This window comes from Heloderma suspectum, chromosome 2, assembly GCF_057233095.1.
Source record: "Heloderma suspectum isolate Gila_16-S chromosome 2, 16-S_ref, whole genome shotgun sequence".
Taxonomy (NCBI): Eukaryota; Metazoa; Chordata; class Lepidosauria; order Squamata; family Helodermatidae; genus Heloderma; species Heloderma suspectum.
Genome location: NC_139459.1, coordinates 369,988,133 through 370,015,547, shown reverse-complemented (window position 1 = coordinate 370,015,547; position 27,415 = coordinate 369,988,133). Strand labels below are relative to the sequence as shown.

General features: G+C 48.7%; 2 protein-coding genes across 3 annotated transcripts; both read left to right on the top strand.

The window, feature by feature from the left end:
* Nucleotides 1-235: 235 nt before the first annotated feature.
* Nucleotides 236-6,291, top strand: LOC146356032 (uncharacterized). Its single transcript, XM_084831865.1, has 2 exons — nucleotides 236-306; nucleotides 2,644-6,291. The coding sequence occupies exon 2, from the start codon at nucleotides 3,245-3,247 to the stop codon at nucleotides 3,554-3,556; it is 312 nt and encodes a 103-aa protein (XP_084687991.1). The 5' UTR covers nucleotides 236-306; nucleotides 2,644-3,244; the 3' UTR covers nucleotides 3,557-6,291.
* A 2,875-nt stretch (nucleotides 6,292-9,166) lies between these two features.
* Nucleotides 9,167-27,415, top strand: LOC146356031 (uncharacterized). 2 transcript variants are annotated; one of them, XM_084831591.1, is made up of 4 exons: nucleotides 9,167-9,403; nucleotides 14,716-15,557; nucleotides 17,208-17,334; nucleotides 20,684-27,415. In XM_084831591.1, exons 2-4 carry the CDS (start codon nucleotides 14,760-14,762, stop codon nucleotides 21,664-21,666), a joined length of 1,908 nt encoding a protein of 635 aa, XP_084687717.1. In that variant the 5' UTR covers nucleotides 9,167-9,403; nucleotides 14,716-14,759; the 3' UTR covers nucleotides 21,667-27,415. The 2 variants fall into 2 exon arrangements, with proteins under 2 accessions (XP_084687717.1, XP_084687716.1); XM_084831590.1 differs by lacking the exon at nucleotides 9,167-9,403 and adding an exon at nucleotides 11,169-13,904 and having other exon boundaries at nucleotides 14,514-15,557.

The following is a 27,415-nucleotide window of genomic DNA, read 5'->3' as shown; positions in this document are numbered from 1 at the left end:
TTTAACTCGGTTGGGGGGAGTTGTGTGTGTGTGTGCAATTGTTACTTTCTCGTTCCATCTACATGGGGGCGGCGGGGCCTCTGTCCGAGATCAATAGATAGCTTTTGGGGCCTCGCTTGCCCCGCATGTTCAGTTGGAAACCCGAAGTATCTCTATACCGGCATCGGAACTGGGGCCATCCCATGGGGGGGGTCGGATGGGGAGTGGTCTCGTCTGTGCGAGATCAGGTTGCAACTTCCTCCGAGGATCCAGCACGCAGATGCGGCTGTACAGCCTCCCCCTTATGTGCCGAGAATACTCGTGTAGGTGAGAATGCGGCATTCTAAACAAGGAGAGCGCCCTGTAGAGAATTGGTGGGCCCTTAAGACTGCAATCTCATGCATTATCATTATCATCATTAATCATTATTATTACTCACTTATAAAGTGCACCTAACATTTTCTAAGTCCTGTATAGACTTACTTCTGAGTAGACATATACTTCTGTATAGGATGCACTGGAAGCTGAGGAAATAGAGGTGCATGCACATGCATGCAACCCCCCCCCCCTTCCCTCATTTGGTAGACGATCAAGGGTAAAATATTGAATAGACGGGGTGTTGGGGGACTGGCTAAACAGCACAGGGCTTTTTCGGTTGTGGCACTCTCTCTGGCTGTGGAATGCTCTTCCCAGAGAGTCTTCTCCATGACTTTGTGGAAATTTTGGTGCCAGGGCAAGACATACAGTCAGCGCCAGAAATATCGGAACAAGGATAACTGTTTTGGCCTCTGTACACCACCACAGTTGGCCTCTGTACACCACCACATTGAAGTTGAAAGGAAGCACCCCCAGATGGGAGCGAAGTCAGGACTTTCAGCTGTAATTCAAGGGGTTTGGCAAAAGTGGGGCACTAACCATTCAGGAAGTACAGCCAGTGGCATACACACACCCCCGTCGTTGGTGGCTCATAAGTAATGGAACAAATGGCTGACAAGCAGCTGCATGGCCAGGTATGGCCTGTTTCCTGGGTGCCCCATGACCAATCAAGCAGATAAAAGGCCTGGAGGTGGTTCTGAGTGTTACATTTGCATTTGGTAGCTGTTCACTGGAACCCCCAACATGAGGTCCAAAGAGGTGTTCATGCCAGTGAAGGAGGCCATCATTAGGCCGAGAAAACAAAATAAACCCATCACAGAGAGAGCAAAAACACTGGGAGTGGCCAGCACAACAGTTTGGAACATCCTGAAAAAGAAGGAATTAAATGGCAAGCTCAGCAACAGCAAAAGGCCTGGAAGACCACAGAAGGCAACTAAAGTGGATGCCCGCAGAATTCTGCTCATGGTGAAGAGGAGCCGTTTCACAACATCTAGCCAGGTCAAGAACGCACTTGAGGAGGTAGGCATGTCATTGTCAACACCTACAGTCAGGAGATGGCTTTATGAATGTAAATACAGAGGCTTCACAACAAGGTGCAAACCACTGGTAATGCTCAAGAACAGACAGGCCAGATTAGCCTTTGCCAGCAAACACCTAAAAAAGCCTGCGCAGTTCTGGAGTAAGATTCTTTGGACTGATGAAACCAAGATTAACTTGTACCAGAATGATGGGAAGAGAAAAGTATGGAGAAGGAAAGGAACAGCTCATGATCCAAAGCATACCACATCATCTGTCCAACATGGTGGAGGCAGTGTTATGGCAGGGGCATGTATGGCCGCCAATGGGACCAGGTCACTGGTGTTTATTGATGACCTGACTGCTGATAAAAGCAGCAGGATGAATTCTGAAGCATATAAGGCTATACTTTCTGCTCAGATTCAGCTGAATGCTGCCGAGGCTCAATTGCTCCTCCTAAGGCTTATTTATTGGCAGAAAGAGCTTTAAGTTAAAACAAGCTGGTATTTTGGCCCCGCCCCTTCTACCTTTGGCCCCGCCCACCACTGGAATGTAGCCCTCAAAAGCTCCTCTGAAATGGAATTTGGCCTTCAGGCTGAAAGCAGTTCCACCAGGGGTGGCCAGAAAGTAGATTTCCAGATGTTTCGGACTTCAACTTCCAGCATTCCTGACTGTTGGCCATGCCTGGCAGAGGCTTCTGGGAGCTGACGTTCAGAACATCTGGAGGTCACCCTTCTGCCCGCCGTGGAGCAGACAATACTGAGCTAAATGGGCCGATGGTCTCATTCAGCCAAAGGTTCACTTGATTTGTCCAGGAGGGCCCACACCCGGTACGCAGTGGAGGCTGGTGGCTCTGATGTCAGTGGGGCAGTGAATCCACTCCGAGTTCCGCTCAAAACTCTAAAGGAGCCATCCAAGGTGCTTCAGAGGCTGGTGGCGCTGGTTTCGGTGGGGCTGCGGATCCAATCTGGGTTTCAGTCAGAACCAGCCACAACTCTAAAGAGCTATCCAAGGTGCTGAACCTACCATGTGGATAGTGCTCAGCACCCTGGATAGCTCTTTTAGAGTTCTGGCTGATTCTGACCAAAACCCAGAATGGATCCACAGCCCCACCAAAACCAGAGCCACCAGCCTCTGAAGCACCTTGGATGTTCCTATGTTTCAGAGAGCCGTCCACCCCTCCCGAATACAGCCCCACGTGCCTCGCTCCTCTCCAGGCCTGCGTGGCCTTTGCCCATCATTAACTGCTTTCCCCTGGGTTCTCCTTAACAGGCAGCAGAGGCAAAGGCCCAAGCGCCCCAACAATAAAGTCCACGGTGAGCAGCGACGCAGCCGACAAGAAGAAACACTGAAAGCAAAGGTACCGGAAGGAGTGGGAGAGCAATCCGGAGTGGAGCAGCTGGCTGAGAGCCATCCCAGGGGATACCATCAAGGCGTTCTGTGTCGTTTGCAAGGCGTCCTTTTTATCTGAGCTGATCTGTATCAAGGGGCACTCCAAAGGCGCCAAGCATAAAAAGCGGCTGGCTCTTCTGCAGCCGTTTGCTCAGTCGTCGTTTGCAGGGAGACCGCTCGGGGCATCGGCCGCCCAGGCACAAAACCCGCTTGATCAAGCGGTGAAGTCCGCCGAGATCAAGCTGACGGCATTTCTGGTGGAGCACAACCTGTTTCCTGGGTGCCCCATGACCAATCAAGCGGATAAAAGGCCTGGAGGTGGTTCTGAGTGTTACAGTTGCATTTGGTAGCTGTTCACAGGAACCCCCAACATGAGGTCCAAAGAGGTACCCATGCGAGTGAAGGAGGCCATCATTAGGCTGAGGAAACAAAATAAACCCATCGGAGAGAGAGCAAAAACGTTGTGGAGCACCTGGGCGGCATGCTGAAGAGCGCCTTCCTGGATTCCAGGATCCGCCAGCTGTTGGAATGGAGGCACGGCAACGCAGCAGCGATCGCCAAACACGTGATCGCGGCGAGTGAGAAGACCGCCCTGGAGAAGAAGCTGCGCTCTTCCAAGTTCTCCATGCTTGTCGACAAGCCCGTTGGTGTCGCCAGAGTCAAGGCCGCGTGCGTCGTCATCCGTTTCTACAATCTGGAATTTCAGAAGGCCGTGAACCGGTTCTGGGACCTTGTCCCTGTTTTTGTGCCGTCTTCAGGGTGGAGGAGGGACAGTGGCAAAAGATCTCTATGAGACATGCAGGGGTTCGTTTGCAAAAGCTGATGTGGCGTTGGAAAATACCATTGGTTTTGCTTTCGACGGTGCTGTGGCGGACGAATGCAGCACCGCCACGAACCGGTTTTTGGAAGGGTGCCCCGGCCTCATAGTGATGAAATCCGTGTGCCACACATTTTCCCATTGTGCGGACAAGGCATGCCAATCATTGCCCCAGAAATTTGAAGACCTGGTGAGGAAGGTCTTCTCATTTTTCAAAGACGGCTCAGTCAGCCAGGCCCAGCTGGCTCCCTTCCAACCTCTTCTGAGCTTGGACATCTGGAAAATATTACGCCCTTCCCAGAATCACTGGATTTCTCTGGACGGGGTTGTTCAGCAGATGCTCGAGCAATGGGAAGCCCTGAGCGTTTTCTTCTCCAAGAAATGGCTCGTCGCACGGCTCCCAGCAGCGGAAGAGATCTCCAACGCCTTGCATGACCCATTGACGGAAACGTTCTATCTCTTCCTATAGTGGATTTTGCCCAAGTTCTCTCTCCTGGATGGGTATTTCCCGTCTAACAAAGGAGTTATTGCGGAATTGCATGAGGAGGTGGCAGCTGTGTACAAAGATATTCTCTTGTGCTACATGAGCCCAGAATACGTCCAAGGAACTCCCCTTGCTGATATCGACCCCCACAGAGAAGGCCAGCTTCTTTCCCGTGGCTCATTGTATTTTGGCATTGGGGTCAACCAGATGTAGGCCAAAGATGGAGTCCAAGCAAGGCCCAATTTGGTTGAGGAACTCTATGCCAGATGTGTAGACTTTCTGAGATCGGGGTGTATGGAGATCCGAAAATGCTACACCTTTGCCAATCTGGTCTTGCCGCTCCTAAACCTCATTAGCCCTAAAAGAGGGAAGTTCTTGGTCACCCAGAATGAGTTCCCATCCATCATGACCCTGGTGATGCAGTTGCCACGTGTTTTTTTGAAGCACAGCCGCAAAGAGCTGCATGCAGTGGATAACGAGTGGCGTCACTTGCCCCTGGTTCTCCTCTCCTGGGACATCGAGGAGGAAAGAGAACCGGACGTCTTATGGGCCAAACTCCTGCATGATGAGGAGCTTGGCTTTTCGCACCTGCCGACGTTCACCTTGAACACCCTCTCTCTCCTGCACTCCAACCCTGATTGCGAGAGGATTTTTGAGAAAATCCAAAGTGTGGGGGCTGTGTTGAGGAACTGTCTCGCTGTCCCTGCGGTGGTGTTTTCAAGCGAGCGCGCAGCTGTGCATGGGTCCTGCGTCAAAAGTTTCAACCGTCAAAAGTCATGATTAGCAGGATGACGCCGGGCAGTCTTAACGCAAGAGAACAGGGAACGTTGGCAGCGGACTCCGCTGCAGGTCCAGTGGAAATGTTGGCAGCTAGGGCAGTGCAAGATGATGAGGATAACTATTTGTCTTCTTTTAACTTATGTCGCTAATCACAGTTGTATCTGAGAGTTATATCTGAGAGTGGCAACCATACTCCCTACTGCTGCGCGGCATAATTTCTCTTAACTCTCTCTAACCCTAAGACACCAGAGCTTCCTGCCCTTACTCTGATTTGGCTTCATCATGACGCCATGTAGCCAATGAGATTTGGCTATGTGGTGATGTCCGAAGCCAAACTGGAATAATGGTAATGCTTCCTCCCCTCACTTTGATTTGGCTTCCTGATGACACCATGTAACCAATGAGTCATGGCTGCATGGTGACATACAAAGCCCAATCCGAGTGAGGGCAATGCTTCCTGCCTCTAGCAGCTGCAGGGAGTGCAACTTTTTCTATTTCTATTAACTATTTCTAGTAAGTGGGATGAATACTTGCAGCCACCCCACACTCCCATCAACAAAAGGAGGAACCCCCACCACGACCATAAAACAGGGTGATAAAAGTGGGGGAGGAGCATTTTATACTCAGCCCTTGTTATAAATCAATTTCAGTTAAAAATGTATGTGTGTTGAGAAAAGGTATAGATACTTGATGAACATTGCATTGAACCAAGTATAATATAACCAAAGAGAATTGATGTACCTCAGAGGGGGCCCAGTTTACACACGGCCCCAGGTTGTGAAAGGGTGTATGTGCTCTGAGGGCAGACCCATGTCTAATGGTTTAAAGAAGGGGTATTGAACCTCAGGGTCCCAATCCAGCCCAAGGTTACCTAGATGGCCCCACCGCCTTTCCCCAACTGCCAATCGTTTGGTGGTTTCATTTTGTATAGGAAAACGTTGCAAAAAGTTCTGATGTCCTAGAGAGATCTAACTGGGCCTGCAATACCTGATAGAACACCTCTCCCGACCGGAACATACCCAGACACTACGATCAACATCTAAGGCCTTCCTCCGAGTGCCACGTTCAAGGGAGGCTTGGAAGGTGGCAACAAGGGAGAGGGCCTTCTAAGTGGTGGCCCCCCGACTGTCATCTTTTCGGTGCCAAGTAAAGACTGCCCCCTACTCCCTCTCCCAGGCATTTAATGGCAAATGATGGGGCAGCTATGTCTGCTGTTCTGAACAGGTCTGTTAGGGAAAATATTGTTTACTTAAATTGTTTTTAACTGTTTGTATTTTAATTTTTGTGTGTTAAAACATTTTTAGACTGTTTTTATCATGTTGTATTTTTTGTAATGCTAGTACATTTTCATGAATTGTTGTAAACTGCCCAGAGAGCTTTGGCTATGGGGCAGTATAGAAATAAAAAAATAAAAATGTGGCATGTTTATTATTTACTTGTATGTAGTAAAAAACAAAGCTAAAAAAGTGCCTATGTTAATTTTTTGTCCCATTAGTATTTGATCTGAAATATTTGAGGGGGAAAATTAAAGCCCACTTAGGGAGCAATCCTATAGCCACTAGTCAGCAGCTAGATGGCCATAGGATATATGGTTTTCCAGGAACTGACTGCAGAGCCCGTGCTCCGAGGTCGGTTCCCGGAGAACCGACCTTCCCCCACTTCTGTACTGCCTTGCAGGCAGTGTGGAAGAGCCCTGTGCTCCACGCTTGCAAGAGGAGCATGGAGTGGCCAAAACAGGGTGTTCTGGGATGGGGAAGGTGGAAATGCCGGCAGCCTCCTCCCCTGCTCTGCCTTCCCATGGCTAGACAGCCAAAATCGGCTGTCTAGCTGCAAATGCAGGGCAGGAGAAGCGCAGCGGGAACGATCCCCCCCGTGCTTCTCCTGCCCTGCATTGGATAGGCGGCTGCCTATCTGCATAGGATTGCGCCCTTAATGTGATTTAAATTATGCAGAAATTTATTTGCAATAATATTTTACAAATAAAATATGGAATATTCGTAAAAATGTAAAGACAATAGCAACTTAAATTTACATTGTTTAAATTAAGAAAAAACAAAGGTACTGAAAATCGTTGACACTCTGTAATTTTAGGACCCCAAAGCAATGTGCATGATATGCCAACAACCACTCATCTATTTCAGCCGAGTTCAGCTGTTTTCCACTAATATTGGAGCACCTTCAGTTTCGCTGTCACTATTTATTAGTTCCATTTCACTCTGAGATATACATGTATTTCAGTTACATATTTGTACGCTAGGAATAATCACCTGAAAAACATTCATTACAACTTGGAAACTGCCATGTTTGCCTAACATCATATTTGCGATTGGCATACAGTCATTTTTAGTAATAAACGTAGGAAACCACATTTTTTCTGCAGAAAAATTAACCACTGAAAAATATTCCAGAAAGTTTTTTGCCCCACATCACTGACCCTGGGATCAAAGAGAAGATATATATCACCTCCAGTATGAGAAGCAGTATGCCTCAGTACACCCATTGCTGGGGAACATAGGTGGGAGGGTGCTGTTGCACTCCTGTCCTGCTTGCGAGTTTCCTGTGGGCAGCTGGTGTTCACTGTGTGAACAGAATGCTGGACCAGATGGACCCTTGGCCTGATCCCGCAGGGCTCTTCTTGTGTTCTTAATTGGCCAATAGTCGGCTAATAACGTGCCCATATTCCCTAATGATTCACATTGCTCCAGATCCTGCCTCATTCCTTGTCCGTTGTATTGACCAAATACAGTTTCTGGATGGAAGGAGTTGCTGAGCATCTGGCAGAATAAGAGCCACATGGTTTATCCAGATGGTTGAGAAATACGAATAAGAAACATCTTTTCTATATAGGGTTTACTCTTTCTGCAGTGTTAGATACAGAGGGGCCATTTATAAAAATCAAGCTTTGCCTGGATTGTATACCACCTACATTTGTGTGCGGGGATGAAATTGTGTGACTGAACACTCGATCCCTCCAATGTGGAAAACCAAGAACTTTATGCCTGTAGAAAACATGCCTCTCCGGCAGAAGAGTTCAGCTACTGCAATGACTTATATATGGTGCTGCCCCTTGAAGACTGCCCAGAAACTTCAACTAGTTCAGAATATGGCGACCAGATTATTAACTGGTAGTGGCCAATCAGAACATCTCTCAGCAGTACTAAAAGGGCTTCAGCAGCTTCCAGTTTGTTTCTGGGCACAATTCAAGGTGCAGGGTTTGACCTAGAAAGCCCTATGTCAGTTTTGGGACTGTCCTCACATATAAACCTCCCCACACTTTAAGACCTGCTTCAGAGGTCTTCTTCAGGAGCCACCGCCTTCCAAAGTGAGGCGAGTGGACAACAGGGTCTTTTTGGTGATGGCACCCCAGTGGTGAAATACTTTCCCCAAAGATGCAGATTTTAATTATCTTTTTATCAGAGAATTTTTTATTTTTGCATTCTTTCCTGTGCCAGGTGAAGACCTTTATATTTTCCCAGTCTTTTTAATCTTTTGGTTCTGCCATTTTAAATCTGTTACTGTGTTTTAAATCTCTGCGTTACAGCGAGGTTTCCCGATTTTACTTTTATACTGTAGTTGTAAACTTTTAAATTGCAGATTGTATTTTATGCTGTATGTTGTGGTTTTAATTGCTGTCAGCCGCCCCGAGAGCTTCGGCTATTGGGCTGTATAGAAATGCAATCAATCAATCAATCTTTTTCTACACCCCCCCCCCCCGCGCTTCAAATCCGTCTCCCCATTCCTGATAGGTTAGAACAACAAAACCGTCCGCCAACCCCAATGTAAAAATCGAAAATAAACACTTGATTTTAACAATAAAGCCCCGATTTATAAAAACAGAAATGCTCCCAGCAGGTGCGGTTTGGCATTTTTAACTCCGCTTGAGTCACAGCGCCCTCACGGCGAGGGGAAGAACGTGGCGTTTTCTCCTGATCACAGAATAGTAGGGTTGCAAGGAGCCTACAAGGCCATCGAGTCCAACCCCCCGATGCCCCGATTATTGATTTTTTATTTATTTCATTTCCACCGCGCCCAACAGCCGAGGCTCTCTGGGCGGTTCACAGCAATCTCTCTCCCCCCCCCCATAGGAACCTTTTGTTGCACAGCGTCTATAGCGCGTTCTTGCAAACACGGAGCGACGCTGCGGAATTCTCCGCGGGCGGCGCTTGTGCCCCCCGCGCTCAGCGGGGCCCGGGCCTCGGCCCCGCCGCCCCACCCTGAGGCGGCGGCGGCGCCGCCGCCCCTCGTGGGAGCGCGGCGGGGGCCCGCCGCCGCCGCCCTCCAAGCGGCCCCGCTGCGCGCCTCGCCGGCGGAGCCTGCGCGCTCCAAGAGTTAAAACGATAGAGCGCGGGGGAGGCGGCGCCGGGCTCCGGCTGCGCGCGTGTGTTTTTTTCAATGAAAGGAAGGTTGTAAATAGCCGGGGCGGCCCCCTTCCCGCGCCTCTCCCCGGCAGAGGACCCGCCGCGCGCCCGCACGGAGAGGCGCCGGGGCGCGGCGAGGCGAGGCGCGGCGCCCTCCCGCCGTCGGAAGGCCCGGCCTCGCCAGTCGCGGCCGGCGGCGGGGTGAGTTGCAAGGCGACGCCGCTCCCCGCCGGGGCGGCTCGAGGCGCGCCCGCCAGGCCCCGAGCCGGGCCCCGGGGAAGCGGGCTCCGCAGGCAGCGGGCCGGGCCGGGCCGGGCCGGCGGCCCCTCCGCCCCTCGCTCCCCGGATGCGTCTGCGGCCGGCAGGAAAGGGGCCAAGAGGGGCACGTGCCCATTGTTCCCCCCGCGCCAGCGCGGCGGAGGAGGAGGAGGAGGGCGCGCCCGCGCCTCGGTGCCGCGCCGCGCCCGGCCTCGTCTCCGCGCGCAAAGCACGAGAGAGGGCGGCGGGTCTCTGCCCCCAGGAGCGTGCAGTCCGGCCCGAGACACAACGGCGGGAGGGAAGGGCGCAGGGAGGAGGGGGAGGACGAGGAGGAGGGGGGGCGCCTCGTCGGCGGAATCGGCGCGCGCGATGTCCTCCTCCTCCTCGGCTAGCGGGCGATCAATAGAAATAAATAAATAAAGGTCGATTACGCAGACTTAACGGTGCGCGTCTACGCGGAAGTAAGCCCTGTTCAGGCCGGGGGGACTTACTCCCAGGTAAGTGGGTGTAGGATTGCAGCCTAAGGCTTGGTTCTAGTCGCTCATGGTGACTAAGGGGGTACTGCCCCCCCCCCGTTTGCGTGGGGGATGCTACAAGAGGCCCCCCTCCCCCCTTGCAGGTTTAGGGGAGTGCCAGGCTGACCAGCCTGCAGGGTTTTTTTTAAACCAGAAGCTCCACGATCGTCTGATTTTAATTTTTTTTTAAATGCACAGAGCAAGCGTTGGACACTCCGGTCTCTTAATTGGCGCTTAATTGGTGGCAAGGGGGCATAGCTCGGCAGTAGACCTTCTGCTTTGCATGCGGAGAGCCGGTGTCGACAATACGGCGCTGGGTGGACCCAGGCTCTGACTCTGGATAAGGAAGCTTCTTGTGTTCTTATTTAATTCAGCCCTTTATTCAGAACCTTGAGGGCTGGAACCTTTATTTTTAGATGAAGGACAATAGCTTAGTGGTAGAGCATCTGCTTTGCGTTAAGAAGGTCCCAGCTTCAGTCCTTGGATCTCCAGGCAGGGCTAGGAAAGAATCCCTGAAACCCTGGAGAGCCACTGCCAGTCAGTGTTGACAATAAGATAGACCAAGCGTCTGACTCAGTATAAGGCAGCTTCTTAGGTTCCTGGGTAGCAGAAAGCTTTTGTGACTAGTAACTTCCTATTCTCTTATTCTCGATTGATTCTTGTTACATGAAAACAACATAAAATCCCTGCTTCCCATCTAATAGACACCATACAATGCTTATTTATTCATTTTATTAGTGGCAATTTTATACCACTCCCAAGTTCTCTGGGTGGTGTGAAGCGAAAATTTAGATATATTTTATATAACACATCCATGTACGTGTATAAATACAAAACAAACATACAAATTTTGTATTTTTAAATAAATAAATAAAAATATAAATAATATTTATATTATTATAAATAATAATATATAAATAAATAAAAATATTTATTATATTTTTAATCCACCCAGTAAGGAATTTTTTCTGGACAAATTACAGTTAAAATACTAAGATGATATACAAACAGTTTTAAATATAAAATACAATACAAATATTTAAAAGAATAAAATACAATATAAAATAAAATAAAAACAGCACAGGGATTGATAAAACAGCCATAAAAATCTAGAACTAGATCATTAAGAGCACAATCCTATGCATGTTTAGACAGAAAAAAGTCATACAATTTCCAGCATCCTGAAGCCAGATGGCTGGTTGGGGAATGCTGGGAGTTCTGGGACTATTTTTCAGTCTAAACATGTATCGGGTTGTCCTTTAAAATGCTGAAAAGATAACAACATGGGGGCCAGGCTCTTTGGGGAGTTTATTTCTGACGTGGGGTGCCACCACTGAGAAGGCCCTCTCTGTTTTAGCCACCTACTTAGCTTCCTTCAGTGGGGCCACCCAGAGGAGGGTCTCCAAAGATGACCTAAAGGTTGGGGCAGGTGCATACTGAAGAAGATATTCCTTTAGGGCCTCCAACAACAGCATTTAGGAGATGTTCTTCTAAGGCCTATGACTCCCAGCATTCCCCAGCTGGCCATGCTGGCTGGAGGATGCTGGAATTTGTAGGCCTTTTTTTCTGTCTAAACGTGCATAGGATTGTCAACACCAACACTCTGAAAGGCCAACACCAACCCTTTGAAAAACTAGTTAAAACAGCATCAGAATAAAATCGGTGTAATGCCCAAGATCTAAATGGCACTGAAACCACTCAGAAACCTGGGGTACGTATTTGATTTGTTGACAAAAGGGGGTGGGGAAAGGACAAGGAAATGCTAAAAATGCAAGCACCCCGATGTCACCCTGCCTTTTCCCCTCCATCTTGGCAGGAGGAACAGAACTCTTTCTCCTCCCAGCACAGAGAAAGGGACCCAGGCTGCCCCACATCCCTGATACTACATCCAAGCTGAGGGAGCGCGCCCATGGAGGGTGTCTTGCCCAAACAGCTTCAAAAACTCTGCAGCTGGCCCTGTTTTCAAGCATCTTCAGTAATCAGCTGGCCCTTGGGGGTCCAGTAGTTCTCTGCAGTTCTATCTTCTGACCACTCCCATTGTGGAGAGAGATTGAGAGAGAGAAGCCCAACCTGGGTTGAGGACGTCATCCCTTGGGTTGCCATTCACAATGATTAGACCAGGGGTGTGGAACCTGTGGCCCATTCAATGTTGGACTGCTGTTCCCATCAGCCTCAGCCAGCATAGCCAATGATCAAGGATGATAGGAGTGGCTGTCCAACAAAACTGAGAGGGCCCCAGGTTCCCCACCACTGGATTAGACTGCAGTCCTAAATACTGCTTTGAGATTGGGGGTTGGTCTGAATGACCTCTTAGGTACCCTCTAATCCAGGAACTCTGAGAGAAAAACTGGTTTGCCAGAGCCAGTGTGGCCAGTGGTGAATTATTATGGGAGGTACAGTCCAAAACATCTGGAGGGCACCAGGTTGCCAACCTCTGGCATAGAGGAACTCTGAGAAGGAGGCTGGCTCACTCTTGTATGACTGTTGCAGGTTCCTAATAATTTGGATATTATGCTATGCACTCAGTTCCTGCTCCAGGTTTTGGGGAGCCCTTGGGCAAAGCCGCTTCCATGGGCCCCCTCCCTCAGTGAGTCTACCTTCTTGCCGCCAAGCTCCTCCTCATCTTCCTCTTCATGGCTCCCACTTGCTTGCTTGGCAGGCAGAGAGCTTGGAACCAAGGAGGTCATGGCATCTGCTGCTCTTTCTTTGCATCACCATCGTTGTCAGGGCCAGAGCGAGAGGCAGGATAACAAGCAGGTTGCCATGGTGAAGAGGAGGAGCAAGTCTAGGGAGCGCTTGTCCGTGGCCCCTGCTGTGGTGTGGGCCCTTGGCAGGTGCCCAACCATGCCTACCCTTGACGCTGGCCCTGTAATATACTGCTGCTTGTGTGTGTGTTTGTATATAGAATCAACAGAGCTCTCTGCATTTCTAGGCTCTCTTTGGGAGTGTGGCCTGTCATGGTGAGCTTCTGCATTTCAGGGTTTACCACAACACTACTGACTAAGGTCGTGAAAGATTGGGGCGTCAGGGATGGAATGGTACCAAAAAAGAAAAGAAAAAAGCATCTTTTGAGTTTAGAATGCTAGCCTGTCAGGAAGAAGGATTCTAGTATAGCCTTCTAGTTTTCTGCATGCAGGGATTTTATTTTATGCTTATAGCGTTTTTCTCCAATTTGGTGTACTCTAGATGTTTCGGACCACACTCCCATCGTCCCTGACCATTGGCTACGATGACAGGGGTTGATGGGAGTTGTGATCCAAAACATGTGGAGGGTCCCAGGTTGGGGAAAGGCAGGCTGGACCGCAAGGCTTGAAGGTTTTCTTCTACTAGGACTGCAACCTAATTGGAGAAATGTTAAACCAATCTACAACTGTACGAGTTCTGAGTCAATTCATTGATTAATCCATTGATTAAATTTGTGTATGGGTAAACTCAATATTTGTGAAGCATATTATCTTTGCTTTTCAATTACATACCCCTGTCATAGCAGGCATCATTTTAGAAGAGACATTAAGAACATACATAGATGCAGTTTTCATCGGCACTCATATTAAAAATGATATTCCCTCCCCACCTCCAGAATATGTTCCCCAATTCATTGGTGTGAGGGACAGACATCCTCTTATTCCACAGGTTGAAGTGACCTCAAAGATCATCTAGTCCAACCCTACCAGTACAGGAAATCTACAGCTACAACATCCCTGATGGGTGACCACAGCCTGCCTCAAAATAAAAAAACCTGTAATGAAGGAGAGTCTACCGCCTTCTGGTGCACTCCGTTCTGTTGTCGAACAGCTTGTACTGTTTCAGGATGTTCTTCCCAATGCTTAGTTGAAATCCCGTTTCTTGTCGCCAATTCGAAATCACAAACTGCCCTCTTCAGCGACAGAGAACAAATTTGCTCCGTAATTTGCATGTGAGCCCTTCAGGTATTTGAAGACAGCTATCATATCACGTCTTCATTGTCTCTTCTCTAGGCTAAACATTACCCAGCCCCTTCAACCTTTCTTCATAGGATTTGGTCATCTTTGTTACCCTCTTCAGGACATGGTCGAGTTTGCAGTTTTAGCCGATTAAGAGTGCAATCCTATGCATATTTAGACAGAAAAAAAGCCCTACAAAAGTCATACTGGCTGAGGCATGCTGGGAGTTGTAGGATTTTTTTCTCTAAACATGCATAGGATTGCACCCTAAAAGGGTTTTTTTTTAATCATTGAATTTTTAAACACTGTAGCCATAGTTTGTTTGTTTGTTGCATTTATATCCCACCTTTCCTCCAAGGAACTCAAGGTGACGTACATGAATTCTCTCCATTTTCTCCTCACAACAACCCTGTGAGGTAGGTTGGGCTGAGATTCAGTGACTGGCCCAAAGTCACCCGGTGAACTTCATGGCCGGGGGGAGACTTGAGCCCAGGACTCCCTAGTCCAACACTCTATGTCACACTGGCTCTCTAATGAGTATACCACACTGGCTGTCCTACAGAGGCTGGCTGTTTAGCTCCACATTTTTCTCATACCTTTTTGTGCTTCCCTCAGGGAGAAAAAACAATGCCTCTAGCTAGGTGGGGAGAACTGTCCCTTTCTGTGTGACCTGACATTCTCCAGAGAGAGACCCTGAGGGATTAAAAAAAAGAATTAACTGAGGGAGATTCACCCATCCTGTGGAACGGCCCATTGCATAGTGATGTAAATCAAGGGCCCAAAACCAGCTGGATGGACATTTCTTCTTCCTTTGCAGCCAAAGGTAGAACAGAGCCAAAACCATCCGCTGTCTGAGACAAAATGGCCGCCGAGCAGGGAGAGCCGTCGGCCTTGGACCTTCAATTCCGGGCTGGGCTCGAACAAGGGATGAATACAGCCATGAAGATGGAGGACGTGGGGCCCACAGAGCTGAAGCAGGAGATGGAACTGGAGGGCCTGAGAGAAAGGCCTAAGGATGCCCAGATGGGGGCTGATGGGCAAAGCCTGGCCTGGAGAAGCCCACAACACATTAAACAGGAGCCGGATGACGGGACGTCGTCGCAGCGCTGGGAAGCCCAGTGGCAGGAATTTCTGGGAGGAGTGCAGTCCCCTCGCTCAGGATGGGGGGCTAGGCCGCTACCAGGGACTGCATCGTGGGGGGATATGAAGAGACCCACGGGCCATTTTGAGGGGGCGGCTGCCACCAGCCAACAGCCCCTTGGAGGGCAGTTTCTGCAGTCTCTACCGGCGGGCTTCGACGGGACGGCGCAGCCGGCTGACCGAGATCAAAGGAAAGTAAAGGAGGAGATGGACAGCGAGGTTGGTGTGGGCACAGAGCCGCCCTGCCGGCGCTTCCGGCAGTTCCTTTACCAGGAGGCCGAGGGGCCCCGAGAGGTTTGCAACCGCCTCTGGAACCTTTGCCACCAGTGGCTGAAGCCGGAGAGGCACACCAAGGAGCAGATGCTGGAGCTGGTGATCCTGGAGCAGTTCCTGGCTGTCCTGCCCCCGGAGATGGAGAGCTGGGTGAGGGAGTGTCATCCCCACACCTGTGCCCAGGCGGTGGCCCTGGCAGAAGATTTCCTGCTGAGGCACCGAGAGGACGGGAGACTGGAACAGAAGGTAAGAGCGCTACATTTGGCCAGCCAGAGCTATGCTGGGAATTGGTGACAGGCCTAGCACCAGCACTTGGGATCATAGGGAAGCTGTAGCAGGGCCCACCAGGGCCAGGGTGGCCATTGACAGATCCCCACCGAACAGAGGAAACGCATCACCCCAAAAGAGGACACAGATTTGAATACCATTTGCTGACGCTCATGCACACGTACAGATCAGGGGTTGGCAACCTGGTGCCATCCAGAGGTTTTGGACTGCAATTCCCATCTGCCCTGGCCAACATGGCCAGTGGTAATTTTTTTTATTTTATTATTAAATTTATTAATCGCCCATCTGGCTGGTCACCCAGCCACTCTAGGCGATGTACAACATAGAATAAAACAGTTTAAAACAATAAAATTCTACAATAAAAACATTTTCTAAAATACCCTAACCCACCCCAAATGCCTGCCTGAACAACCATGTTTTTAATGCATGACGGAAGCTCATTAAAGAGGGGGCATGACGGAGTTCCCTAGGGAGGGAGTCCCACAGAGTGGGGGCCACCACAGAAAAGGCCCTCTCCCTCGTCCCCACCAGTCTAGCTGTCCTGGCTGATGGGACAGAGAGAAGGCCATCCGAGGCTGATCTTGTTAAGCGGCCTGTCTGGTGCTGCTGGAGGCGCTCCTTAAGATAGTCTGGGCCGGAACCATATAGGGTTTTAAAGGTCAAAACCAACACCTTGAATTTGGCCCGGAAAACAACTGGTAACCAGTGCAACTCCTTCAGCACTGGAGTGATGTGATCTCACCGGCGGCTGCCTTTAATCAGGCGAGCCGCCGCGTTCTGTACCAGCTGCAGCTTCCGAACCGTCTTCAAGGGTAACCCCACGTAGAGCGCATTACAGTAGTCTAAGCGAGAGGAGACCAGGGCATGTACTACCGATGGGAGCAGATGGTCGGGAAGGAAGGGGCGTAACCGCCGTATCAGATGGAATTGATACAGCACTGTCCGGCTCACAGCTGACACCTGAGCCTCCATGGACAGCTGGGAGTCCAAAATGACCCCCAGGCTGCAGACCTGGTCTTTCAAGGGTAGCCGTACCCCATTCAACACCATGGTAATGGATTATAGCAGCTGTAGTCCAAAATATCTGGAGGGCACCAGGGGTAGCATCTGATAGGAGATCCGTTGAAATGAATGGGACCTAGGTTAGTCAATAGGTCTACCCTATGCAGGACTGACATTGGATACTACCCCAGGTTGCCTACCGCTAGCAGAGATGCAAATTTGGAAAGAATGACAATGATTTAAATAGCAGTGCAGTCCGTCTCCCCATTACGGGCAACGTTGGCCAGTGACCTTCCTGTTCAGTGTGCTGTCCAGGTGCTAACTGCAGATGGGCACATTCAAGGCCCCTGCCCTGTCTTCTGATAGTTCTTTACCTTTAAACTGGACAGCACCTCAAATAAGAGGGTGCCCACAACGAGAGGATTGTTCTCTGACAGCCTTTCAAATAGAGGACTGTCCCCTGTAAAAGAGGACACATGCCACCCTATGTGACCCTTGACCTGGGCGTCCGAAGCCTCTGTATGAATATCTGGTCACTAGCTCATTTGCTGACTCCACACCTTGGCTGATTAAAAAGAAATTAAATTTGCTTGCTGATGTTTCCAGGGACCGGGGATGTTCAATGTGGTGACGGTGACTTTCCCTGAGACAGAGCGGGCCTTGTCTGGGAACGCACAAAGGCAGCTTGGCAGGCCAGTCAAGGAGGAGGTCAGTGAAGATGGCCATACTGTGGGTAAGTGCTTCTTGTGACCCATTAGGCTTCCGTGCAGATATCAGTGGGTCATGAGTCTGAGGCCTGGTTTACACAAAGCACACAGGCCGGAGTGGGCAATCATTTTGGGCCTGATTGCTGAATTCAAATCTTGGAAGGGTCTCGGGAGAGCCATGGTCCAGAGGTGGGTGGGGCTAAAAGCAAAGGGGAGGGACTACTTTCACAGTGGGCGGTGCTAAAGGGGGTGAAGCCAAGGGGTGTTTGTTTTTTTAAAAGTACATTTAAAAAAAGTACTAATGCTACTCAGAAGTAAGGGGCAGCAAGCCACAGGCAGCTCAGCACAATCTCATTGTATGTTGACATTGTAAGTATGGTATCCGGCTGTGTTACGTCGCTGGCCTTCTGGGAAGAGATGTGCACTTGTTTCAGAACAAATGCCCTCAGCAGTGAACAGGCATGCTTTTTGTTCATCCATCAGGACCCATTCAGTCCTCATTTGGCTGTGGGTGGAACAGCTTACCTACTCTGGTAGCAGTGTAGGTCTTCTCAGTGCCTGCCTCCTGACAGCTGCCATTTTATTTTCCCACAATGCCCCAGATGTTGTGGAATTCCAAGGCACTGCAGGAGGGCAAAATGGCAACTGCCAACAGGAAGGGCGCCACTTTTTTCCTGTGATGGCCATTTTTCCATCTTGAAATGTTCTGGAACAATACAACATCCAAGACATTGTGGGTAAACAAAAAGGTGGCCACCAGGAGGCAACTCCTGAGAAGACCTGTGCAGCCACCACTGCTGTAGGGGATGGAGGCGACCAAAACAACAGTTAAAGCAAGCATACCACAAAAACGGCACAAGTACAAACGTGAGTCACCAAACAGATGCAATCTGCTCTAATGAATAACAAACCAAATGTCCTTCTTAGAAACAAAGAAGAATGGAGCAATGAAATGATGGGGTTTTTGCCATGCACACATCTAGTTCTGAGAGGCAATGCAAGGCATATGGCGCAGCAAGGGAGAAAGGGTGGAGTCTTCTGAGGGAGCAGGGGAATGGCCGATGGCGGAGGGAGGTAGAGCTGGAGGAGCGAAGCTCATGGGCAGGGATGTGTCGGGATATAAGAACAGAGAGAAATTGCGGGGGGGGGGGCGGTCAACAGCATGGAGGGCTCTGAACATGAGGACAAGGTGTGTCTGCTGGATCGAGAGGCACGCGGGAAGTCAGTAAAGGGATTTGAGGAGGAGCTGCATGGTCAGAATGATGAGAGAAGTAAATAATTTTGGCAGCAAAGTGCTGGATAGAGATTAGGACAGGGGACCTCACCTTTTGGGGTCAATGGGCACATTTGTAATTTTGAGAGAGTGTCATGGGTGCTCTCACAAAATGGTTGCCATGGTGGGGGGCAGAGGGGAGCTTGCCCATTCACAAAATGGCTGCCATGACAGGCATGGCTGGTCACAAAATGTTCATTTCCCTGCAGGCAAACTAGTGAGGCTTAAAGAAAAGTAGCTTGCCTAAGAACCTAACTACATGGCAGAGGTTGGGTCTGAGCTCTGAAGCACAAAACTTTTGAACCCAAATGAATATGGTGCTGGAAGGCAGCACTTTGCTTTGCAGCATGCCAGCCTCCCAGTTAAAAACAAGATGAATTTTAAAAACTGCCCGGATCCTAAGATCATCCTTAGCAGTCCTTCTCCTGGAGCCCCTGCCAAAGGAAGTGAGGCAGGTGGCATACCAGGAAGAGGGCCTTTTCTGCTGTGGCACCCTGGCTTTTGGAGTGAGCTCCCTAGAGAGGTTCGCCTGGCACCTAACGTTGTTCTCTTTCCGGCACCATACTTTTCATTCTTTCAGTATTTTAGCATTTTAGCTTCCTTGTCTTTTAGCTTTGCTGTTTTAAATCTGTATTTTAAATCTCTGCATTGCTGCTAGGTTTTATTCTGGTTGTACTGTTGTATTGTGGTTTTAAGCTTTCATATTTTATATTGTTTTACTATGTGCTTTGTGGTTTTAATTTTTGTGTACTGCCCAGAGAACTTCAGCTATTGGGCAATATAGAAATGAAGTAAATAAATAAATAACATTTTAAAAAAAAATCTAAAGGAATAAAATAAAAATCTGGAGGAGCTGGGAGCCTGTCAGGCTCCTAGAGAGGTGGCTGCGGACACCCCAGGGTTCAGGGGCAGAGGTGCAACAACAAAAGACCAGGACGAGGAAGGAGTCTGTGGACTGATTGATTAAATTGATTATACTGCCCAACTGGCAGATGCCCTTGGGTCAGTTTGCAATCATAAAAAACCAAAATAACAATCCAAACAATAAACACAACAATGAACTTATCAAGAGATTAAAATATTTATTTATTTATTTAAAACATTTATATCCTGCCCTATATCATTAATATCTCAGGGCAGCGTACAGATAAAATCAATTTAAACAGTATAAAGTTCTTGTTGTTATTTTTATTATTATATCCTGCTTTTTCCCCAATGCTGGGACTCAAGGCGGCTTTACAACATTAAAGCTTGTACAATTAAAACATATAAATAGGAATATACAAAAGTTAAAAATATAATTAAATCATCAATAATATTAAAATTGTATAAAATATCAGAATTTAAAAAGACAACAACAATATAAACAATAGTACCACTCCATCATATTCTCACAGGTCCAGACTATCTATCCCCCAAAGGCCTGCGAGAACAAAAAGGGGTTTGCCTGCCTGCAGAAACATGCCAAGGACGGTGCCACTCTCACCTCCCTGGGAAAGGAATTCCAGAGCCTTGGGGCAGCCACCAAGAAGGCCCTCTCCTGCATTCTCCCCAGGCGAGCCTGTGATGGTGGCGGGGCCATGAGAAGGGCTAAAGAGCTACTAAATACTAAAGAGCCAGCAGTAAACATAATCATCAGAACAACATGATTCAAAATTATGTGCCTGCTGCAGGAGGTGACATCTTAACCATTCAGACACCTTAACCATTGAAGACACCAGACAAATCTCCCTGGGAAGGGCATTCCACAGATGGGGCCGCTACAGAGAAGGCTCTTTCCCTCATAGCAACCTGTTGCAACAATGTGGGTGGCAGGTGGCTATCAGGGAAAGAGCCTGGTGGCTTCACTGGTGTATTAGTCAAGGCAAGAGATGACCAGGGTGTGAACTAGAGGTTTCAGTGGGACAGGGGCAGAGAAGAAGGGCATTCTTTTTTGCAATGTTGTAAATAACAACTCAAAAAAATATTTGCAGAAAAGAACCCCTGATAACTTTCCAAGAAATCCTGGCATCCCATGGCATGCAGTCCAAAGACCACAGCTGTAGTTTGCCTTCCTCCCCTGGGTGCCCAGATTGACTTGTATTTTCCTCTGTTTATTCCAGCGGACGATGGGCCAGCGAGTGCAAGTGATGAGGTCAATGACTGGAAAAATCCCCAGGGAATGGAACCGCATGGGTCATCGTCACTGGAACAAGCTGAAGCCCTTGGCAGGTTTGGTGAGGTGGGAGAGAGCTATGCGGGTCACGACAAACCAAAGGGTCCACAGGAAAATGGCCCGGAAGGGACGGAAGGAAACACTCCGCCAGCGAAGCAGTCTCTGTGCTCCAATTGCGGGGGAAGCTTCAATCCCAGCTCAGGTCTCCTTGGGCCGGAAGGGTTCCCCCTGGGAATGAACCCATACAAATGCTCCGTGTGTGACAAGAGCTTCGGCCAGGTCGCAAAGCTCATCGCGCATGAGAGGCTCCACACGGGGGACTGGCCATACAAGTGCTCTTTTTGCGGGAAGAGCTTCAACCGGAGCTCGGACGTCTCTCGTCACGAAAGGATCCACACGGGCGAGAAGCCCTTCAAATGCACCACCTGCGAGAAATGCTTCAGCCAGAGATCCAAGCTGATTGTCCACGAGAGGTTCCACACGGGGGACAAGCCCCACACCTGCTCCTACTGCGGGCGGAGCTTCCATCAGAGGTCGGACCTCGTCAAGCACGAGCGCATCCACACAGGGGAGAAGCCGTACAAGTGCTCCGATTGCGGGGGGAGCTTCCACCGGAGCTCGGATCTCGTCAAGCACAAGTGGATCCACACGGGGGAGAGGCCGTACAAGTGCTCCACGTGCGAGAAGAGCTTCCGGCAGCGCTCGGCCCTCCTGTACCACGAGAGGACCCACACGGGCGAGAAGCCGTACACCTGCACTGCCTGCGGGAAAGGGTTCAGCTGCAAGGCACACCTCGTGCTGCACAAGAGAACCCACACCGGGGAGAAACCATACAAGTGCAACTTCTGCGGGAAAAGCTTCACCACCAGCTCGTACTTTGTGAAGCACCAGAGGATGCACCTGGGGCAAGAAACGTTGCCAGTGCTCTGAAGGGAGGGAAAGCCGCTCTGTTAAGACTTCTCAGAGCAGGAACATGCGATCAGCAGGGCCACATGACAGATCTCTGATTGGACTGTTCCAATTCAGGCTGCAGGTGGGGAACTGAATAATTTATTTAAAATCTCCCTGCACATAGAAAACGAGCACATCGGGGAGAAGGGTTCCTGATGTGCTAGTTTTCTATGTGCGAGGAGATTTTCCTACAGAGAGCACAATCAGAGTTTCAGTCCTCTACCTGCAGTCAGAAATGGTACAAGACAGCTGCTGATTGTGAATATTGGATTTTTTACATTGTGGATTTGTCAGAAGGTGGGGAAATTGGGCAGGGCAGAGAAGGCCCGTAATTGCTTGCGTGATTGAAGCAAAGTAGGAGAAAAAAGCACACACCTCATTGAACCAGCCAGTTTTATAAAATGAACAGGTGGGCTGAGAAACACTTCTCCATTTCCCATGATCTGAGAACTCAGGGGACCGTAGCTCAGCGGTAGAGCACTTGTTTTGCATGGAGAAGGTCCCAGGTTCAATCCCCAGCACCTCCAATTAAAAAGGTTATCAGGCAGCTAGTGATGGGGAAAACCCTTCTTTTCCTGAGACCTTGGAGTTCCTGCTTCCAGTCCAAGTAGACAGTGTTGAGCTTGCTGGACAGTCAGACCTGGTATAATTCAGATTCCTGTGTTTCCAACAACAATACTAGTCATAATACATTATTTGTATTCTGGTTTGCCAGAAAACCTAGACACTGTACAACAGAGAGAGGCAGAAAGTAAATCTCCAAGTTTTTTGGACTTCAACTCCCAGCATTGCTGACCATTGGCCATGCTGCCAAGGGCTTCTGGGAGTTGAAGTCCAAAAAAAATCTACCTTCTGCATAAGAAAAGAAACCCTGTCTGAGTAGGCTTACAATCTCGTATGGACAAAACGAATGCCACAGAAAAAATTAAAAACGGGAAGAAGGAAAGGAGAATCCTGAAATTAAATAACACACCCCCCCCCCCCCATGCAGACTGGCCAAAAAGTATTTTTTTCATTGCACAGAATGTAATTTCCTTGTGGAACTATCAAAAGATGTGGTGATGAGGGCCGTTAGCTTAGATGGCTTTTTGAAAAAAGGGCTAGGTTCATAGATCAGCCTTCCCCACCCTGGTGCTCTTCAGATGTGTTGGACAACAACTCCCAGTGAACCACTGTTGCTTTTACGCTTCTTTCTGAATTTCCGAAAGACACTGACCTGGTTCGCTGATTCACCACAGCCCACCGTGGCTTATTTAAGCTGCAATGAGCCGTGGCGTCTGTGTGCACCTGGTTGCCTGTTCAAGACCCAGCCACGGCTTGTCATGTCATCTAAACCTGGGCAGCCAGGGTTGTTTGAGAGTTAAACAACCCTCAAATAAACCATGGTCTGTTTTAGGGTTTTTGAGGGTTGTTTACCCCTCAAACAACCCCTGTAACCTGGGTTCGGATGACATGACAAACCGTGGCAACCCCCTGTACCGTGGGTGCTGGCATGCACTGTAATATTCAAAATGGCTGCCGGCATGCACTGCAGCTCACTGGCTGCAAGTGCTGCAGTATTCAGAATGGCCACTGGCGTGTGCTGCAACCCACTGTGGCTTAAATAACTGATCCTTAAGGTTTGGGTTAAGGTAGAGGGTGAGGAACCTGTGGCCCTCCAGACATGGTTGGATTCACAACCAGCATCATGGCCAACGGCCAGGGATGATAGGAACTGTAGTCCAGTGACATCTGGAGTGCCACGAGTTCCGCACCTCTGGGTCAAGGTAAAACAGGTTTTATGCTCGGGGCTTAACGCTGTCCTAGGATCAGCACCGCCTTTTCTTAAGGGAAAGCTTGCAAGCCAGGAATGTGTGAATAAGGCACTGGAGGAGTATGCCCTCCCTTGACCACCACGAAAGTAAGGGCGGTGTATAAAGACAGTGAATGTTGCCTGCACTTGCATGGGTGGGAGGGTGCTGTTGCGCTCATGTCCTGCTTGTGGGTTTCCCGTGGGCAGCTGGTCGGCCACTGTGTGAGCAGAATGCTGGACTAGATGGACCTTTAGGCCGATCCAGCAGGGCTCTTGCGTTCTTTTGCACTTGCATATGGAAGCATGCATGTACTAAGGAGTGAGGCTGTTGACCGTCGTGCCCTGCTAATGGGCTTCCTAGAGCCATCTGATTGGCCACTTTTGGAAAAAGGATGCTGGGACAGATGGACCTTGGTCATCTGATCCAGCAGGGTCCTACATTCTCATGCCTGATGTCAAATGTACAGTAGTGGGTATACCTTGGCCCACAGCTACGTTGTCGAGGATATGAACCGGCTCCAGAATCCTACAACTAGGGTATGAGGATGGGTGCATGCGAGAATAAGTTTAGCTGATTCCAGAATGATTAAGCACTTTTCTTACTGCACCTCCTACAAACACCTGTTTTGTGATGAACTGCGGAATGGAAGTGGCCATTGGGAAGCCATGTGTGGGGAGCGGGGGCCGTAGCTCAGGTGATAGAGCACATACTTTGTATGTCAAAGGTCCCAGGTTCGGTCCCCAGTGCCTCCAGATCGCAAAAGAGATCTGCCCCAGACTCTGGAAAGGCCAGTCCCAAGTCGAGCAGTTCAAGTCATGCCAATGGAGGGTTTGGTAGACTTGTTTCCTCGTTTGAAGTTGCAGTTTTGTAGCTGAGAAGCCCAAGATTTAACTGCCAGGATATGCCGGGCCTGCTCATGAAACAGAACGAGGTGGTAGGATAGACTGCACCGCCTTAGGTTGCAGGCAGGAAATGTTATTAAAAATTATTCTGAGTATACGTTATTTTCTCATTACATTACTCCAAATACATGTATCGATTAACTTCCGAATTACATCCATTCATAAATTTAAAAAATATTAACAGAAACTGATAAGCAAATCCAGACCAGTCAAATAGCCCCTAATAGTAAATACGGGTGTACTGAGTCCCGAACATTCTTGTTCCAATATAAAATAGACTCCATTTTTCTACGAAAGGGTTATACAATAACAATCCTTCCTTGACTCCAGTCATAATTTCATCATGGAGGCCGTATCCCAGACCCTCATATACCAGTCGTCAACTGCCAGAGGGTTAACTTGCTTCTGCCTACTGCTTATTAACATCTGAGCAGCCATCAGTAAATGAATAGACATTTCCACATTGTCAACTGGGACTATATCCTTAATCTATCCAGGAGATGTCATTTTTGAATGAGAGCAAAAAATCCCTGCAAGCAGAAAGCTAGCATGTCAGGGAGAAATGTTCTAGCTGAAGTCACTTCTTGCTCTGCTGGTTGTCTATTCGCAGAGCATTCTTTATAAAAGAGGACATTCAAAAGTGGTAAAGTCCATTCTTCTGCCTCAGGACTCTTAACAACTCATTCTTCTTACATGGGCAGACCCCACCATATTTTCAATATGAAGAGTTGGTGAGATGGCCTACACTCCTTGACTCACTCCTGTGTGAGGCAAATGGCTCTAAGAGCCCTTTGCAGGAAGGAGCGCTTCATGGAAGACTTTGCAGCGGCTTAGTTTTCATGGGAGAAAGCAGCCAAATCGCGTAATGGTGGTACTGCCGGTGGAAACCTTGGGACCACGAGCTTTGAGACAGGTGTGTGTTAGATGAGACACCCATAGAGGCTGGATCATGTCCCCAGGCCTCCAACTGCCAGCGCTAAAAGTGTGAACAAGTCACAGTATAGCTATGAAATGTCATTCATATAATTCTGAATGCCTTTCCTTTGCTGGAATGACTGACTAAGGAAGATACAAGGAGGGCATTGTATTGTCTAAATGGAACCTGTACGTGTCTATGTTTTGCCAAAATGCATGGGTAAACTTTAATCGCTGTCCTTGTGGTTGGGATGCTACGTTTTTTATGCCTGTATATAACCTGCACACTTCTCTCTATGCCTTGACGGAATATGTGTGTGTATCATCCACAATGCCATTCAGGTAGCCATGTTTCTTAATGTGCAGCTATGCAACTCTGGAAGCTTTGCTTGTGACATCAACACCCCTTCCCCCTCCTCTCTAAGCCTGTCTTTGCCAAAGAACTCTTTGCCTTACCACATGTCCACAAAAGTTTCTAGTCCTCAAAAAAAAAGAAAAAGGAAAAAAAGTCGCCCACACAGACCAATGTTAATAGTGACATGTTGATGGCCTAGATTGGGGGGAGAAAATCTCTTCTAACTTTATAAGAGCTTCCCTGACTACTTGCCCCACATAACTGTGTGAGTAGAACTTTCGAAACCTGCCTTACTTTACAAGCACTTCAACTTTGCTAATGTACATGGGAGTATGAACATTACCCAGCTGCAAATAACGCCACCTGGAACAGTTTCCTGGCATCCAAAAGACATTTTATGTGCAATGCATGGATCTCCCCAGATTTTCTGTGTCTACCTTTTGGCCTTTTTGTCTTTGTATTTTAGCAACTGGCCTATATAAAAGTACCTTGCTACATCTATTTAATTAATATCTTTATATGCTGTGATGAAAAACACCTCCAGAACCAACATTCTGGATCTTTTCCGGGGGAGGCAGTGTCAAGAAACTGGACCTGTTCTTTCTTCAATGTGATGCTTCTATGGTGTGTCGCCTTCTTGACCAAACTGCCGCCATCTTGCTTGTACCGAGAGATTGTGCTCAAGGACGTGAAATTCCATTTACAGAGGAGGTCATTGATTAGGAAGGGATCAGCCATCGCTTCTCCAAGCCTTAATAACTATCTGTTCAATTTTGGCAGGTCTAATCCAGACAGAACAATGGCAGGAAAGCTGCAAGGCAGCCACACTGCATCTGTTCTTCCTTATTTTCGCTGTTACCCCACAGCGAAACCCCTCGGAAATTATGCTCCATGTGACTCAAAAGCTGCATGTTTAATTAAGCCATTGAACTCATGGGGGTGGAGAAATGCTTGGGATTGGCTAAAGGCCACATGGGTTGTGATTTCACTGGCACACACCCAGCTGGAGTTCCTTGACCTTCAAAAGTGGTGTTTGCGTCGCATTCTTCATCTTGGTTCTTATGGCGGGACTTTGTCTGTGAGACGCATGCATGACAGGCAAGCCCACTTCTGCTTTCTGACTTGAATGGTAACTACGCTCAAAAGACCCAGTACCCTGCCATCAACCGAGGGCAGCGCTAGCTAGCGATTTTAATGTTTATTATTGTCTCGTATGCCAGTTGTGTGTGCCTGCTCTGCCGTATTTCTGAAATAAATATTCTTTTGATTTAAGGGGGCTACAGTCTTGCTCTGGGGTGTTCGGGAGCTCTGCCCCAGGCCTCTACGAGCCTTTCATATCTAATAACGGTCAGCCATCGTCTGCCATGCAGAAGATGGGGCAGATGTGTTCTCTGTTGCCCCAGAGGGCAGGACTAGAAACCAGAAGGTGGAAGATGCAGGGAAGCAAATTTCCGCTGAACATTTGGAGAAACGTCTTAACAGAGCTGTACAGATGCTGGAGAAATTCGAGACGGACTAAAATGAGCTTGGCTTTCTAAGAAGCCACCCTGTGGAATCCACTGCAGAGCGACCTGCTCAGGCCTCGCAGTGTCCGTGGTCTTTTGGATCTTTTTTTTTACTTTCCCAAAGTTTACATATATTCGTAGGAAAATATGTACGTTTCTGCTGAGACTGGTAAATATACGTGGGGAAAAGTTAAATGGAATGGGGAACAATATGCTAAATGTTACGTACCAAGGTAAATTATGTAAATGATTGTAAAC